The sequence below is a fragment of the Castor canadensis genome, chromosome 4 (assembly GCF_047511655.1).
Source record: "Castor canadensis chromosome 4, mCasCan1.hap1v2, whole genome shotgun sequence".
In the NCBI taxonomy this organism is placed as follows: domain Eukaryota; kingdom Metazoa; phylum Chordata; class Mammalia; order Rodentia; family Castoridae; genus Castor; species Castor canadensis.
Genome location: NC_133389.1, coordinates 178,856,236 through 178,874,026, shown reverse-complemented (window position 1 = coordinate 178,874,026; position 17,791 = coordinate 178,856,236). Strand labels below are relative to the sequence as shown.

Genomic DNA, 17,791 nt, shown 5'->3' with positions numbered 1-17,791 from the left:
CTCAGTTTCCTCATGAGTAAAAAGGGCAGCAACAGAACCTGCTTCATAGTATTTGGGTGCTAATTATTTACCATAGTATATAGATGTGTACTTGTCTGCACATCAGAACCACTCAGGAAGCATCAAAAATACTGATACCAGCTAGGCACCAGTGGCTCATGCCTGTAATCCTACCTACTTGGGAAGCTCAGATAGGAAGGATCATGGTTCGAGGCCAACCCGGCTTGCTGAAATCCCCCATCTCCAAAATAATCAGAGCAAAATGGACTAGAGGTGTGGCTCTAGTGGTAGAACACCTGCTTATTAAGCACAAAGCCCCTAGTTCAAACCCCAGTCCCACCAAAAAACCGAAACAATAAAATACTGATAGCTGGGTTTTCCCTCTGTTTATTCTGGTTTAGTTGGTCTGGGATGTAGTTTGGCCTTTATAACTTCTGTTTAAAGATCCCCAAGTGATTCCAACATACAGATACATTTGGGGAACAATGAATTTAGCACAATCAGAACTCAATAAACAGCAACATTTTTTTTTGGTGGTACTGGGATTTGAACTCAGGGCTTACACCTTGAGCCACTCCACTAGCCCCTTTTTCTTGAAGGGTTTTTTCGAGATAGGGTCTCGTGAGCTATTTGCCAAGGCTGGCTTCGAACCGCGACCCTCCTGATCTCTGCCTCCTGAGCAGCTAGGATTTACAGGCGTGAGCCACCTGCGCCCGGCAAACAGCAACTAATACTATTATGAATCCCATTATCAACATAACCTGGAAGTCTCTGTCGGGGTTACATCAGGAGGCAGATAGGACCTTAGGACCACAGAGTGATCATACTTCTCCTAGATGCGTCACATGTTGTAAAATTAGGGAGGAGGGAGAGGAAAATGCTCATTAGGACATACCTAAGTTGCAAGGGATCGTCAAGAAAACCAGGTTTTCACTAACAGTATTGGCTACGTCCTAACAAATGTAGGCTAAAACTCAGAATGTGTACTAGTCAAAGAAAACCAAGGTGAGTTATGGGCGAGAGGCCTGGGAAATCAAGGCTACGTTTTATGATACTCAGAAGACAACGTTAATTCCAACGCGATGCCCTAAACCAGGTGTTTTTGGAGTCTGCCGATGTGAGTGCACAAGCATTGGGTGAGGTGCGGAGACTTATTTTCAGTGTCTGCCCAAGGAACGCACAATTTTGGAAGAACACCCTGTACAATCACGGCCAAGGATAAAGCGAAAGAAGAAAAGACCTAAAGAGGCGTGGGGAGTCCGAGGCGCAGGGTCCCCGAGGCGGCCGCCATGCGCGCGGACGGGCTGGGAGCTCGGCCTCCGGTTCCCTTCTCTGCTCCGCGTGCCTTCGCCAGACCCGCCCGCCCCACTCCCCGGCCCGCACGGGCGCTGCTCACACTGCAGGATGATCTCCTCGAACGCCTGCCTCTGCAGGCGGTCCCGGCGCCTCAGCTCCTCTGCAATGTGGCGCTTCCAGCGGGGGAAATCGGCAGCGCGGAGACCCGACGACATGTCGATCGCTGCCCGGGCGCCTTAGTGCTACGGATCCGACCGGAGGATGAGAGCCGCAGGCTGCAGCATGAGGCAACCAACTGGCGCGAGAAGGCCAGCAGCTCCAGAACTCACCTGCACGCACAGGCCACCCCCAGGCCTCCCCAGACCGGCTTCCGGCTCCCACCGGAAATGATTTTGGTGATGGCCGGAAGGCCCGCCTCCTTGCCCGACGTCGTACGCTGCAGGCATACACACGGCTGGTGCCATCTCAGGGCGCTCGCTAATGACGCCATGCCAAAGCCGGAAGTGTCGGAGCAGAGAGGCAGCCGCTGGGAGGCGTTCTGACCGCGCGGTAGGCACATGCCTGGCGCTCAGAAGACCTGAAAGGTGTTGCTTCTGCCAGTTTACATTTCTATTTGCTGCATTTACATTTTTCTTATTTTCTTTTGTGGTCTGCCTTCTCTTTATCTTCTTAGCTCAAACAGAAACTGAGTGGTGTGGTTGAGTGACAACCTACCCAAGACTTAGTTTTCTAATTTGTGAGATGGGCACAATAACGAACCTAACAGGGTTGTGGAGTGGATTAAAAGGAAAAACCTAAACCAGACGCCGGTGGTTCACGCCTGTAATCCTAGCTACTCAGGAGGCAGCGATCAGGAGGATCGCAGTTCGAAGCCAGTCTGGGCAAATAGTTCCCAAGACCCTATCTCAAAAAAAAAAAACGCAAAAATAGGGTTGGTGGAGCGGCTCAAGTGATCGAGTGTCTGCTAGCAAGTATGAGGCCCAGAGTTCAAACCTTAGTACTGCCACACGCATACACACAATCACTGTGCCTAGCACGTGGCAAGCCTATACCTGGACACCTGGTGGCATTCCAGGGCCTGCCCAAAGTCTGGCAACTTTAGCCTGGGGCTTGCCATTGACCTCGGTTTTTCTTTTTCCTTTTTTTTTTTTTTTTTTGCGGTTCTGGGGCTTGAACTCAGGGCCTTAACCTTGAGTCACTCCACCAGCCCTATTTTTGTAAAGGGTCTTTCAAGATAGGGTCTCAGGAACTGTTTGCCCTGGCTGGCTTCAAACTGTGATCCTCCTGATCTCTGCCTCCTGAGTAACTAGGATCACAGACATGAGCCACCTGCGCACAGCTCTTTTTCTATTTTGAAGTAGGCCTCACTACATTGCCCAGGCTGGCCTCAAACTTCTAAGTTCAAACTGTCCTCCTGCCTCAGCCTCCCCTAGGAGCTAAGACTATAGGCATGGACCCTGTACTCTGCACCAATGACCCTAGAAACAGGCTTGCTTCTGTCCCCTCCAGTGGAAAAGTGGAATGCACACAAGAACTAAAGAAAGATGTGAATGGTGTATCAGAGTTTGTATTAGTCATCAGTCTCTAGGAACTAGAAAGGGGTAGGGCACCTGCCTAGCAAATGTAAAACTCGACCTCATCTTCAAACCCCAGTACCAAAAAAAAGCCGGTAGAAGTTGAAAGGGAAAATGCACAGACTCTTGAGAAGATGGCATCTGTCAGCAAGCTCAGCAGAATGGAAAATTTGGGTCTGTAATGTAACTGTCTGAACTCCATCTGCCCTCTTATTAATTAATTAATTAATTTGGTGGGATTGGGGTTTGAACTCAGGGCTTCACCCTTGCAAAGCAAGCACTCTACCACTTGAGCCACACCTCCATTTCATTTTGTTCTGGTTCTTTTTCTTTTTCTTTTTTTTGTGATACTGGGGTTTGAACTCAGAGCCTACACCTTGAGCCACTCCACCAGCCGTTATTGTGATGGTTTTTTCGAGATAGGGTCTTTCGAACTACTTGCCTGGGCTGGCTTCAAACTGCGATCCTCCTGATTGCTGCCTTCTGGGTAGCTAGGGTTACAGGCATGAGCCACCAGTGCCGGCCATTCTGGTTATTATGGAGTTAGGAGTCCTTTGAATTATTTCCCTGGACTGGCCTTGAACTGACATCTTCCGGATATCAGCCTCCCAAATAGCTAAGATTACAGGTGTGAGCCACCTGTGCCCACAGGCAGTTTCCATCTACCTTTAACGGGTTATTTTATTGCATGAAATTGGAACTGGACAAAGTAGGAGGCCAGAGAACAGGAAAGGACCATCAGAAACTGTCTTCCAGTGAGGCTTAAGTCCAGAGGAAGATCCTTCACATAGGCAGGTAAGAAAACTTTGACCCTCATATGGAGCAGAGGAAGACAGGGAGGCTTCTAGAGCTATCATTAAAGATACTTCATTGGCTTTCACTATGGAGTGACCTGGTATTGGAAAGACCCATGGGGATCAAAAATAGAAGTGATTTCCTCACACAATGAAGAAAACAAAGAAGCAAGTTCTGAAGTCCTCAAAAATGCCTCCAACCTTGAGTTTGAACCGTAGTACTGCCCCCACCAAAAAGCTCCCAAATGTAACAGTAGCTCCAAAGACCATCATCACATTAACAGCAGATCTTCACAACTGAGCATGCTAATTTTCCTGACAAGATTATGATTAAAACATAACATGTATGTTTTTACAAATTTGCCCAACCATCAGTTCCACTTGAAGGAAGTTATGCTGAGAAATATTTGGACATGTGTCCATATACAGAAATGTTTGTCTCAGCATTGTTAATAATGGTATAAAGTTGGAAATTGTATTTCCAAAAAGAGATTGGTTAAGTTACTGTGTATTTGTTGTTAAAAATTGTTCATGGTAAAAGCAGTACATGTTATAAATCCAACATATGTAAAATAAGTGCTCCTAAATTCTCAGAAAAAACAGGTATTTATTGAATAAGTGAGGAAGAATTTCTAAAGAATGCAAAGGTCTGCTAGGTTTGATTTCTTGCTAACTCACAACCTTATTTAGTACACGCTAAACCTCTTCTATCCCTCCCCTGCAGGGCCTTTGGCTTTATTGCATATGATGGGCACAATCTCCTGACTTCTCTGAGTGAATTCCTGTAAATTAATTCTCAGCTCAGCAGTCACTTCCTCACAATTTGCAGATAGCAGACCTTCAGAAGCAGGGCAGATGACTTCTCCTTTCCAGCACTTACCACATTTGCAGTTTCACATGCATTTGTGTCACTACTTGATTAAGGTCTGTCTTCCCCCATTCCCTGAAACAAGAGCTGTGTCTACATTTGCTCGTTATTATTTCTCCAGCAAGGGGATGGAACTTTTAAGATATGAGCTGTTCGGTAAATATTGTTTAATGTGTGGAATTCCTAAAAATAGTATCTGGGCAGTGGCATTTCTAGTACTTTTGTTTATATATGTCTCTTAGATACATTTTCTGATTAGTAGAAATAATACATGTAGTATGGCTATATGAAAAAGTTCTAGAAATGAGCATGTATTTGTTGATGAAGCTGTTTATTTGGCAGGATGCTGGGCTCTGTGGCAGAGTAAACAGGAACACTTTTGCAGTGCTGTGAGCCATGCACAGAATTCATTTACTCCTCACAACAGCCTGCTTATTGGGTGATTGTTGGCTATGGTTTGCATCCTCATCCTCATTTACAGTTGAGGAATTGGAGGCACAGAGAGGTTAAGTCATTTTCCTGAAGATGCCTGGCTACCAAGTGGTAAGTACTGAGTTGAGTGGTTTGTTTCTAGCATCTGTGCCCTTTCCACACCTTCATGTAGTCCTGGCCCAACTGACACTGCAGTTTAGCTTGACTAGAATCCATAAAACAAACAAGTATTTTATTATATATTTATATTTATATATACATATATGTATTTTTAAAATTTTATTTATTTATTTTTTTGCCACAATATCTCCCTATCTAGCTCAGGCTGGCCTTGAATTTGTGATCCTCCTGCTTCAGTCCCTTGAGTGCTGGGATTACAAGCACGTACCCCACAACCTCCAGAGACTAATTTTAAATGATATGTAATTCATTTGTAAATTAGCCAGTATGGAGGGCATCCTGGTGACAGCAAAGGCAGTGGTGGCGAGGCCTCAGGTGAGTTCATAGATCCTGAGGGAAATGGCTGGATCAGCGAGAGGAAGCAGGAAGAAATAAGGTTATCTGAATATTCTCATGGATGGTAATAGATCTGAACAGCTTCTGTCTATTCTGGTAAATAATAAGTGTCTGTAGGATTCAACATGCCTTGCTGGGAAATAGCATCTGTAAAATGGATGGTGACTGCCTATACGGGATGTAAGATAAATGTGAAATGTCCCAAGATTCTTGTAGTGCGATATGTTTATCAGCACAAAAATCGGCTCACTTAGCAAAGAACTTTCTTTGTGGAAAGTCTAGTTCCACTGAAGTATCACTACTAGCTTTAGCACAACAGCATTTGCCTGGCAGCATTTCCATTGCTGAAAGCTTAAGGATGCCTTGCAAGCCTTTGTGAGATCCTCTAGCTGTGTTCCAATTTGGAGGAAGTCCAGGTTCAACCTCCAAACAATTCTCCTATTCACTCTCTTGTTTTCCATTTTTATTAGCATGTATTCATTGTGAGGATGGGGTGTTCATTGTCCTATTCACTCCAGACTTTCGGTCTTTCTTATTTCCTTTGTCTTGATCAGCAGGTGAAAAGAGTTCAGTCTCAATGCAGGTCAGGCATGAGTGCGGTGGAGTGGGGAAGGAGGAGAAGCATCTGGAGGGAGACAAAGGCATTCCAGTCTTGGATCCTGGCCTCCAGGAGCTCTCTCTAGAGATCTTGTTGTTATTTGTGCAGGTAAAGAATATAAAGCTGGGGCTGCAAGTGCAGGGCCCTGAGTTCAAGCTCCAGAGATGTGTGTGTGAGTGTGTGTGTGTGTGTGTGTGTGTGTGTGTCTGTATGTGTGTGTGTGAAGCACAAAGGGCAGTAAGTATCAAAGGGTTTCAGTTGTCTTTTTATTTATTTATTTACTTATTTATAGCTGTATTGGGGGTTGAACTCAGGGCCTATACCTTGAGCCACTCCATCAGCCCCTATTTTTTTGGTGATGGGTTTTTTCAAGATAGGGTCTCACAAACTTTTTGCCTGGGCTGGCTTTGAACTGCAATCCTCCTTATCTCTGCCTCCTGAGTAGCTAGAATTACAGGCATGAGCCATTGGTGCTGGCTTCAATTGTCTTCTGTTCTCTTTTTTTCTCTTGCTTTTATTCCTTTTTAGCATAATGTTTACTGGTTTTTTAAAAAAAATTCTTAGTTTCTACTTTCCCTCCTCTTCAGCGCTTCCCAGAACCATATCACTATAAACTAAGCTAACTCTGTTACTGTGCTAACTGTCCACTGTTTAACCCTCGTAGCTACTACAGTAAACCAAAAGATAGTCAAGAAATCAATCTGGAAAGAAAAAAAAAAGAAGAAATCAATCTACATAGGATTTTGGATACACCGATGAGCCCGCTGAATGACACATTTTTATATGACAGTAATGGTGCTCCCTTCTAGGCATGTATCACTTGACTCTTTTACCCCTTGGTTTTCTTTTGTTTTTGCAGATGCATTCTTACTGCAAGACGTTTTCATTATAAAGAATCTCGGCACATAGACTAAACCACATTCAGGTCACTTCCATATACATATGTTGACACTCAGATTTCATATTTTAAAAATGACTGAGGGAGTATCTTTATACTTCAGTTGCAGCATTTTGGTGACACACAGCTCTCTTAGAGGGCGTTCTTGTTATGAGCTCTGTATATCAGCAGCCCAGAGTCTATAATGCTGCATCCAAGATACGAATTTGTCAGACTGCTCAGACCTTGGCCTCTGCTTCCCTCTCTAAATTGCTGCTTCCTTTTCCTCTTGCCTCGAGGCCCAGCTTTTTGGTTCCCCATTTCTCCCATCTTCCTTGTGAATAAATGTCTCCTCCAGCAGCCCCTCAAACTCCTTCCTTAAATTCCTAGGAAACGACTCTGATGAACCAGCCAACAACCAATGCTGCAAGGGGCTGGACCAGTCTTCCAGGAATGCTTCCTTTGGTTTGGTTTATTTTGTCTTGTTTTGTGGTACTGGGGTTTGAACTCAGGGCCTAAACCTTGATTCACTCCACCAGTCCTTTTTTGTGGTGGGTTTTTTTGAGACAATGTCCCTCAAACTATTTGCTAAGGGCTGGCTTTGAACCACAATTCTCCTGATCTCTGCCTCCTAGGAATACAGGTGCAATCTACTGGCTCCTTGCTCCCATTGCTTTTGTTTTTATTATGTTTGCTTTTTTTTTGATAGTACTTAGGTTTGAACACAGGGCCTTGTGCTTGCTAGGCAGGTGCTCTACCACTTGAGCCATGCCCCCAGCCTGAAAGCTGGGATGGAGGGACAGTGCAGTTCCCAGAAGGGACATGTAGAACACATCTTCTGTTTGGACTGCTCAGCACCCTTTCCCCTATTCTTTTAGTAGCAGTCTATAGTCTTCTGGTTACACTCGTGGGCTGGTGGAATGGCTCAAGTAGTAGAGTACCTGCCCAGCAAGTCTGAGGCCCTGAGTTCGAACCCCAGTACCACCAGAGACAATAGCATTCTGGTTACACTCATGGTACTTCCCTGCCACTTCTTGCAACAATTTGGTCCCAGGAATGGGCATAGGACCCTTCACCATTCTCCACAGGAAGTTTTAAACTGGATCTAGGAGGGAGGAGCCCTCTTCCTAGGCTGTGAAGTCTGAAGATATGCATCCAGATCTGAAAGTGACCATGACTTCTGCCTCACGAAAAGGCTAGTCTGAAAAAAGAATGGAGATGAGAAACCCAGAGCCTTCAGGGAGCTAGAGTCAGGGTTTCAGCCACTCTTGAGACTGACCCAGGACTTGAGCCAACACAGTCCTGCATTTCACTTAAGCACTTTATTGTCTGGATTACTTTGGGCTTTTGTTTTAACCTGTCACCCCACACCAATACCATTGGCAAGCCCAAGAAAAGATGGTTGGGCAGACAACATGGTGGTCACTAAGTCAGGCCTTGCCACTTTCAAACAGTGACAAAGGTTGGATCCACTGCTCTTCTCTCCCTGAAGTCCATGTGAACCAACAATCCCTGTCCAAACTTGGGAAGTTTCTGATCTGAGATCTCATGAGCTTTTAAGTAAGTGAAGTTCTGTTCTAAGTAATAGTATCTGTTGGTGAGAGAAATTTTGAATTTTTAAAAATTATAAACCAAGAGTTATAACTGAAAATATGAGACTAGACCTAGAATATTAGAAAATACTGTGTTTGCCATATGTTGAAACTATTTTCTCTCTCCTTCCTAAACAGAAAGTGCAGGAATACCATTTCAGAACGTGATGTTCAAATGACTCACGAGCTATTTATAGCTCTGCAGGGTGCCTCACCAGGACTGAACTCTCGTGTGGTAGAACCAGAAAGTGTACAGCAGCAGAATAGGATTTTGATTCAACAAATGTTTAAGCATTGTGCGTTAAGAGACATGGTTCTTTGCTTAGGTGTCAAGTTGACATTTTGTCTTTTAAAAGACTCAAAATTGAAATAGCATTTGTTGAACATGTTCTGCAAATCAGAATGCCCAGGCAGAAGGAGGATCCTTCCAGAAACACAGCTTCCTACAGAGATGGGGCTCCAGTACTAGTCACTGTTCCTGGCCCATGACTTCCTCTGCATTCCAGCTTTTTGTCCTGACCCTCTTCTTTCCTATAAGGAAATTTTTCTCTCCCCAAGCCCATATTTGGCCTTAGTAATCTTCTCCACAGCAAAAGTTTCCTTGGAAATACTTGCATATCTCTTAATTTGTCAGGAGCATGCATGGATTAAATGGCTCCTCCCACTATTAAGGTAACCCCAGCAAAGCCCTTGTTCCTCTGGAAGTGTAGGACAGTCCAGACTGGGGCCAATCAATTTACTGTGTTGTGTCAGTCCATTTAGTGCTGCCATAACAAAATACCTGAGTCCAGGTAATTTATAATTAACAGAAATTTATTTGACTCATAGTTCTGGAAGCTGGGATGTCCAAGATAGAGGGACTGTCTTGGTAAGGGCCTTGTTGCTGCATCATAATATGGTATGGGAGACCAGTAACTAAATAGATTGGGAAAGAATTTTGACATGTGCAAAGCCAAAGTGAGGAGACGGCCACCAGTGAGACAGATGCAGATAGCAGGTCCACCCAGGTGGGGACAAATCAAGTGCTGGACAAGGATGACAGGTGATGTAATCAGCCTCGTGGCCTTTTTCTTGGCCATGTTGGCAATTATTTCCCTACAGGTAGGTGGCTCAGTGACCCAAACTCAACAACACTGGACCTTTATACCTTACCCACCGCTGCTTCAAGCAGCAACTTGGAAAGGACCAAACATACCAGTTTATACCAATGATTCAGAATTGGTGGGAGGCCACGCTGATGGGCACATAACTCCCACCTTCAGTTCCTATAATTGTCACAGGACAATCCACTTTGGTGCCATTATGCCTAGGCTCATTGTAATAGTGCCTTCCTATGGTGCCTACCTGGAGGAGTGCTCCTTTGTAGAATGGCACCCATTACATAGATAAAAAATTGGAATTCCTGGCCTTCAATGCCACTGAGCAATAAAATGCCCACTATGTTAATACACTCATTCAAAATATCACATACGCCCTTCAACAACAAGTGTTTATAGAGGAAAAAATTGATGTTCGCTTAAACACCCTCTCCTCGTTACGGGGGATGAGCTACAAACTATAAAATTCAGACAAGACCTCCTATGTCATGCGGGCTTCTAGCATATCTGTGTCACTGCTGCTCCCTACAATGAGTTGGAGTATCCTTATTAGAGCACCAAAGCTCACGTAATGGGAGCCTGGGAAAACAGCAATGATACCTTAAATTTGCAACACCTCAGACAACAGATTTTGGCAATGCAGAGAGCAAGTGACCAGGTCATTTCTCCTGCTCACATGGCAAAAACTATATTAGATGAGCTGCAAGGTTTTAATCCATTCAATGTCCTTAAACATTCCTTCTGGTACCTTATGGGAATAAGCATTTTGCTACTAATCTGTTTTTGTATCTTTTCAGTTGGATGCCGAGCAATCCAGAGACAACTCCTTGGACTAAACACCAGTCTGCACCGAGAACATCTAAGAAATAAAAAGGGAGGAGATGTGGGAGACCAGTAACTAAGTAGACTGAGAAAGAACTTTGACATGAGCAAGACTGTCAAAGGCCTTTGTGCTGAGAAGGCCAGGCCCTGGCACAAAAGGAGGTGAGCAAGGTTGAGCAAGGCTGCCTTGCAAGTAGGGAGACTGACGCAGTGGAATAGACCTTGGCATGAGCACAGCTCTGTCAAAGGGCCCCTTGGCTGATAGGCACAGACCCAGCCAAGGGGAGGCAAGGTTCAGCAAGATTGCCTTGCAGGGCAAACGGCATGCTGATGTAGTCAGGAGAGTCTGCAGTAAATAACAACATGCCACAGCTGCGCTGTTCTTGCTGCCTACGTGACTGGACCCATGAGAACTTGACCTGCCTGTCACCCTGCTTTCCCACACTTGCTGTATAAATACATGCACTTTTTCAGGTGGAGGGGATTGCCAGCATCTCTCATCAGGAGTGCTGGACCCACCCAGTCCCAAGCTTTTCTATATGTCTGTCTTTTTGTCTTTTTTCTCAATCCCCAGTGGGTCCCAGTCAGGTCAAGGGACCCGCTCACACTGGCTGTGAGACTATGGCAAACACATCACATGGTAAGAAGCAATGTGAGAGGGAAGTGGGCTGAACTCACCCTTTTTTAGAGCCCCCACACACACCCGGTAAAGGCATCAGTCCCTTTGTGAAGCTAGAGACCAATCACCTCTTAGAGGTCCCTCCCCTCCTCTCAACTCTGCTGCATTGGGGATTAAGTTCTATATCAAGATGGAGATTCAGGAGTAACTTCTCTGGTGTTTGCAATCTGCCCCCTGAGAGCTGTTGTGGGCAGCTCTGTTCCATTTCCTCAGTTAGAAATGGTGTGGTTGGGGCTGAAGGTGTGGCTCAAGCGATAGTGTCTGCTTAGCAAGCATGAAGCCTTAAGTTCAAACCACAGAACCATCAAAAACCAAAAAAACAAATCTGGAATCTGGAGTGTAGCTCAAGCAGTAGAGCATCTGCTTAGCAAGCATGAGGCCCTGAGTTCAAACTTCATACTGCAAAAAAAAAAAAAAAAAAAAACCCACAACAACTAGGAAATGGTGAGGTTGGAAGTAAGAGGAAGTGACCTTTATGGCTGGAGAAGTGGGCAGTGGGGAAGTACCTGAAAGACAACTCTGATTCTTCCTAGTTACTTCCCTGTGCCTTATTAAGTTATAAGAATACGCTTTCAAAACAACAAAAAAATAACCAAAAATAAATAAATAAATATAAATATATATATATACATATATATATATATATATATATATATATATATATATATGTATATATATATACTTTCTAAAGCAGGTTGCAATTACAGTGATGCATTTTGTGGAAGTACTGCCATTATCCTGCTGAAAGAAAAGTTAATTGTTTCTGATTTTTGCTTTTATGAGGGTACAATCATGGCAGCTTGACATGAACAATTCAGAGATATAAAATAAATTTTAAGCATTAAAAAAAAGACTGCTTTCCACTTGTCAGTGGTTGCTCATGCCTATTATCCTTGCTACTTGGGATCAGAGATCAGGAGGATGGAGGTTCAAAGACAGCCCAGGAAAAAGTTAACAAAACCCCTATCTTAACCAATCAAAAATGGTGCGGTGGTGTGCACCTGTCGTCACAGCTACTTAGGATGTGTAAATAGAAGGATCATGGTCCATGCTGGCCTGGGCATAAATATGAAACCCTGTTTGAAAAACAACTAAAGCAAAAAGGGTTAGGGGCATGGCTGAAGTGGTAGAGTGCCTGCCCAGCAAGCTCAAGGCCCTAAGTTCAAAACCCAGCTCCACAGGAAAAAAATAAAAGGAGTGACAACAAAACCCAGCTCCACAAAAAATATATATAATATGCTAAAATATATATAATATTTTAGATATAATATACACCACACTCATTGCCTTAACCTTAAAGGTTACCTGCATCAGGAGAAGATGGCAGGGGGCAGAGGGGGAAGGAAGAAAGAATTAATGTGAGGCATGACTCAGGCCACAGAGCACCTGCCTAGCCAGCACAAAGCCCTGAGTTCAAACCCCAAGAGAGAGAATTAAAGTAAAATACAGGCCACAGATTTGTGTACCTGAGCATCAGTGGGCTAATTTGTAGCAGGAAGCAGAATGACAAGAAGCCTCAAGTCAATGTCCTTGTACCAGCAGATTTACAACTTGTAGAGGAAGGATGACTTCCTTCAGCTATCAGTAACAGAAACCTTGACTTACAATTTAAATCAGGAGTCAGTAAAATATGATCTGCAGGCCAAATCCAGACAGCCACCTGTTTTTGGACCCATCTCAAGCTAAGGAGAGTTTTAGTTTTAAACATAAAATGTAGGAAATATAAAATGTCCCTGAGGAAGAAATTACAGATTTTTGCCTTTTGGTCTACCAAGTCCAAAATATTTACTATCTGGCCCCTTATAGAAAATGTACCAGTGCCTGGGTTAATCTTAAAGATGTTTATTATTTCAGATAAAAGAGGCCCAAGGTAGGGTGTGCTTCGGGTTGGTTGGGATACAGTGGATGGACTGTACTGTGCCATCATGGACTCTGGTCCTTTCCATCTCTCTACTATGCCCTTCTTAGTGATGGTATCATCCTTTGGCAGTCACCAGATGATTGCATCATGTGCAAATCAGAAAATGACCTGAGGAAGTGTCTGTGTCTTAGGAATGCAAAAACCTTTTCCAGAAGCCCCCTCCCACAGACAACATCTCACCTCTCATTGGCCAACTGGTGTCACATGCTCAGTCCTGGCAATGGGAAGGCATCTGCTTCTCCCTTGGAGGGGTGAGGTGGGTTTCCCCTGTGGCTGAGTGGGGAGGAGTGGGTTCCAGTGGTAGGTGCTCTCTGAAGTTTCCCTGCACCCCTGGCAGCCCTAACTTGCCTTTTGGCTCTCTTCCTGGAGTCATTCAGGCTGCCACTGTGTGAGGTGTGGTGGAAGGGTCCCTAGACAACTTTCAGGGCTAGGTGACAAGAAACATTGCAGCTCTGCCTTGTAGGAGACACCTGTCACATAACAGTGAACTACTTAGAGACCACCATGGTACAAGGAAGCCTAAGCTAGCCATACAGCAAGGCTGTGAAGAGCAGGAACAAGAGGGAGAGGGATGCCTGGCCACATGCCAGCTGTTGCAACCATGCCAGCTGATGCACCAGACTGTGATGAGAGGACCTTGGCAAGGCTGTGGATGACTGCAAACCCAGAGTCTCCCCACCCCAAGCAACAGCACCCAACTGAGCTGATAGCTGCAGAACTGTGAGAGTTTAATACTTTGTGGTTTTATGTTTTGGGGTGGTTTATAATGCAACAATATGTAACTAGAACAATATCTGAACAAATTTCAGTTTCTCTCTAGGAGGAAAAAGCAGGAAAGCGCTATCAACTGTGCATGCACACTGGGAGAGCACAGGGCTGTCAGGTGACTGTCGGGCAAGTACACGGGCAGAGTAATGCAAAGTCCATACGATACAAGATTTCATATTTTTAGAACGTGATGCATTTTTTTCTACCATGGGGCTAAACCTACTTGGCCTAAGAAGAGAGCACTGGGATATATCTTGAAATCACTGAAGAAAAACTCAGCCTGTACCTTCTGTAATAATAACTAATAACACCAGAGTGGTTCCTAACATCTATGGGAAGCAAACAGTGTGGGAGGCCAGACACTTCACATCTATCAGTTCTTTTCATCTTTGCCATAGTGTGGTGACGTAGATGCTACTTCAGGCTCTGCTTGACAGAGGAAGGGCAGCTTGGAGATTCAGTGCTGCAACGTAGCCTGTGGGCTTTGGGTTCAAATTCTGACTCTCACACTTAACACTTCTGATATTTTAGGCAAATTATTTTCAACTCTGCATCCCAGGATTAAGTGAATCAATACTGGAACAGTGTCTTGCACATAATAGACGCTCATATGTATAGGGCATTATTATTTATTTTATAGAAGTAAACTGAGGCCCATGGAGGAAGATAACTTGTTCAAATTCACATAACGAGTAAGAGGCTGGATAGATTGAAATCCCACATGTGGGCTCCACAGCCTGCAAGCCTTAGTGGCCCTGTCTCCACTTGGGGCTGGATTCTCTTCCTTGCAAGCAAAGCTTCAACTGAAAATGAAACTTTAGAATTTTAGCTGGGCACCAGTAGCTTATGCCTATAATCCTAGCCATTTGGGAGGCAGAGGTTAGCAGAATCACGGTTCAAGTCCTCAAGTAGAGAGGAGGGGTAAGACCCTGTCTCTGCAAGCATCTAGCCATGTAGCTCCCCATTCCCCACAGGGGTTTAGTACTTTGCTTTTCCACTCACAATGTAGAAGGCTCCCTGTAACCACATCTCCACCAGTTTTCGTAGGACACCAACAAAAGAGTCTTGCTAATTTGATGGACATCAATAATATATGACTGTAGTTTTAATTTTCATTTCTCTGGTAAAATCAAAGATTTTTCTCCATATATTTGTTACTCATGGATGATTCGTTCCCTCTCTTTCTCTCTCATAAAGCAAGAGAGTTTATTGAGATAGAAAAGTGTCAAGTGGGAGAGTAGAGCCCCCAGAGTTGGTGGGGGGTGAGGGGTTGGCGAGGGAGATGCCCTGGTGGTTCACTTTTAAGTCCCATCTGCCCAAATCCTTTGTGTAGGCAAGGAATAAACAATTACCTGAGAATTGGGAGGCAAGACTAGTAATAGATGATTTTTTTTTTTGATACTTCTTTCTAGAATTTGAGACATGTTCTTTGTAAGGCAGACAGAAAGTGTTGACTTGGTTGCTCAACTTCTAAATGTATGCAAATGAGTAGACATCCTTTAAGGAAGATAAGAAAATTCTATTGCTTAAATGAACTGTTCTGCTAACTAAGGTGTTATCAGAGGGGTGGTCATGATTTTCCCAAGCTGGGACTTTTGTGGGGAGTAAAACCCAAGTTGTTTTAGAAGGTCAAGGGCTTAGCAAGTCTTCAAGTAGAGCAACTGTGTAGGGCACAGCAATTTCTAAACAGTGTACTGGTGCCCTTGCATTTATTGGACAAATAATTGGATTATCCCTGTGTTCCTGGAGGTGGTAGTAACCCTCCTGTAGGGCCCACAAAATGCCAATGTGACTAGGATCTTTTATACCATCTGTTCCTTTGGACTCATAGACTGCTTCTCTTTGAGTTTTTTTTTTAATTGTATGCCAGGCACTATTGCAGATGCTGAGGCTACACTGAAGTTTCTGTTCTTCCGAAGAGAGTAACAGGTTGTGAACAGCAATGGTACGTTCTTTGATTAGAAGATTTCCAAGTTCTTGTGTCCCATGTGGAAGAATCCATGACAGGACATGTGGGTATAATGGAATTTATTAAAAGTTGGGGAATTACAAAAGGAAAATGGTGAGAACAGGTAGAAACTGGAAGCTGAGTGTTTTTCTTTTCCTGGTGCTTTTAAAACATACACTAATCTATGGGAAGAGAAGAACCTGGTGGGTCCCAACCAATAATCAATGAGGGGGGGTGCGGGGCATGGATGGTCCCTGGGCCAGATGCGGGTGATTTGAGTTGTCCCTGAGTTAGAATGTGAATAACCTACACATATTTGCAATTGAAAAGAAGGCTCAGAGATAGAGAGGAATGTTCAACCTGAAATAAGAGTCTCGAACGTTCCCTAATTCTATCTTGATGTAATTCTACATATATATATACATATATACATATGTATATATGTATATATATATGTGTGCATGGGGAGTAGTGGCTCAAGTGGAAGCCCCGAGTTCAAAACCCAGTCCCACCAGCAAACAAACAAAAACCAACATATTGCCAAGCACGTTTGGCTCACACCTGTAACCCTAGCTACTTGGAAAGCCGAGATTGGGAGCATCGTGGTTTGAGGCCAGCCCAGGGAAATAGTTCATGAGACCCCCCCATCTCCAAAATAACCAGAGCAAAATGGGCTGGAGGTTTGGCTCAAGTGGTAGAGCACCTGCTTGGCAAGCCCAGAGTTCAACCCATTTCCCCACCCCATCTCACCACCAACAACAAAAAGAAAATCTGCCTATATGCATCTTTCTAAGGCCTCTCTCCTGGGAAATTACTGAATCCGTGTGCTATGGGTTGAATCATGCCCCCCCCCATTCAAATATGAAGTGTGAAGCCCTAACCTTTGTTGTAACTATATTTGGAAGTAATGAAGTTTCAATGAGGTCATAACAGATGGGACCCTAATCCAAAAGGATTGATGGCTTTATAAAATGGGGAGGAGAGAGGGGGGAAGAGAGGCTTTTCTTTCCTTATTATTATTATTTTTTTGCAGTACTGGTGTTTGAACTCTGGGCCTCACACTTGCTAGGGAGGCATTCCACCACTTGAGCCACTCCATCACCCCTTTTTTGTGTTGGGTGTTTTTGAGATAGGGTCTCCCTAACTATTTGCCCAGACTAGCCTCGAACCACGATCCTCCTGATCTCTGCCTCCCAAGTAGTTAGTATTGTAGATGTGAGCCACTGGCACCAAGCTCTTTCCCCACTTTCAGCCAAGTGAGGACACAGCGAGGAGACAGCCATCTGCAAGCCAGAGGTAGCCATCTGGTGAGAACCCTCACCAGCCACCCAAACAGCTATCACCTTGACCTTGTATTTGCAGCCTCCAGGACTGTGAGGAATAAATTTCTGTTGTTAAACCCCTCTCCTCAGTCTGTGGCATTTGGTTTTGGCAAGTTAAACAGACAAAAACCACCCAAAATATAAAAGTCAGTTGGGAAAATTCTACTTTGGTTTGCAAAGGTCATTTTGTGTGTGTGTGTTTGGGGTGGGGGGGGGACTGGGTTTGAACTCAGTGTGTTTGGGGGAGGGGACTGGGCTTTAGCACTTGCAAAGCAGTTGCTCTACTGCTTTACCCAGACTTCCAGTCCATTTTGATGTGATTATTTTGGAGATGGAGTCTCATGAACTACTTGACATGGCTGGCCTTGAACCATGATGCTCCTGATCTCAGCCTCCCAAGTTGCTAGGATTAAAGGTGTGAACACCCAGCTGCAAAGGTCACTTTTTTGATCCCATTGGGAAATAGGTCCTACAATGCCACAACCTAGTTCCAGGGAAGCCAGGTATGAGAGCCTAGGCCAAACCAGGACCCAAATAACTTTTCTCCCTTCAAACTTAGTCATGAGATGGAGGCGTGGTTAAAAGGCTAAAGATACACTGAGAGAGGCTTTTCAGAGAATTTTAATCATTTAATCATTTCCTGGGTAGCTACTATCCCATAAATACAGAGGTAATCTCTTCTGTTGT

The 17,791-nt window shown here is 44.3% G+C and overlaps 1 protein-coding gene and 1 non-coding gene across 5 annotated transcripts in view; one reads left to right on the top strand and one right to left on the bottom strand.

The window, feature by feature from the left end:
• The window catches only part of Atg16l1 (autophagy related 16 like 1), a 42,256-nt gene extending 40,571 nt beyond the window's left edge, over positions 1-1,685 (bottom strand). For all 4 annotated transcript variants that reach the window (XM_074072021.1, XM_020178778.2, XM_074072020.1 and 1 more), the window contains exon 1: positions 1,397-1,685. In XM_074072021.1, the coding sequence (XP_073928122.1) occupies positions 1,397-1,511 (115 nt within the window). In that variant the 5' untranslated portion in view covers positions 1,512-1,685. The remainder of the gene's footprint in view (positions 1-1,396) is intronic.
• A 10,147-nt stretch (positions 1,686-11,832) lies between these two features.
• On the top strand, positions 11,833-11,960 carry LOC141422907 (small nucleolar RNA SNORA69). The gene has a single exon (XR_012447608.1). It is a non-coding gene; the product is annotated as a small nucleolar RNA SNORA69 (small nucleolar RNA).
• The last annotated feature ends 5,831 nt before the right edge of the window (positions 11,961-17,791 follow it).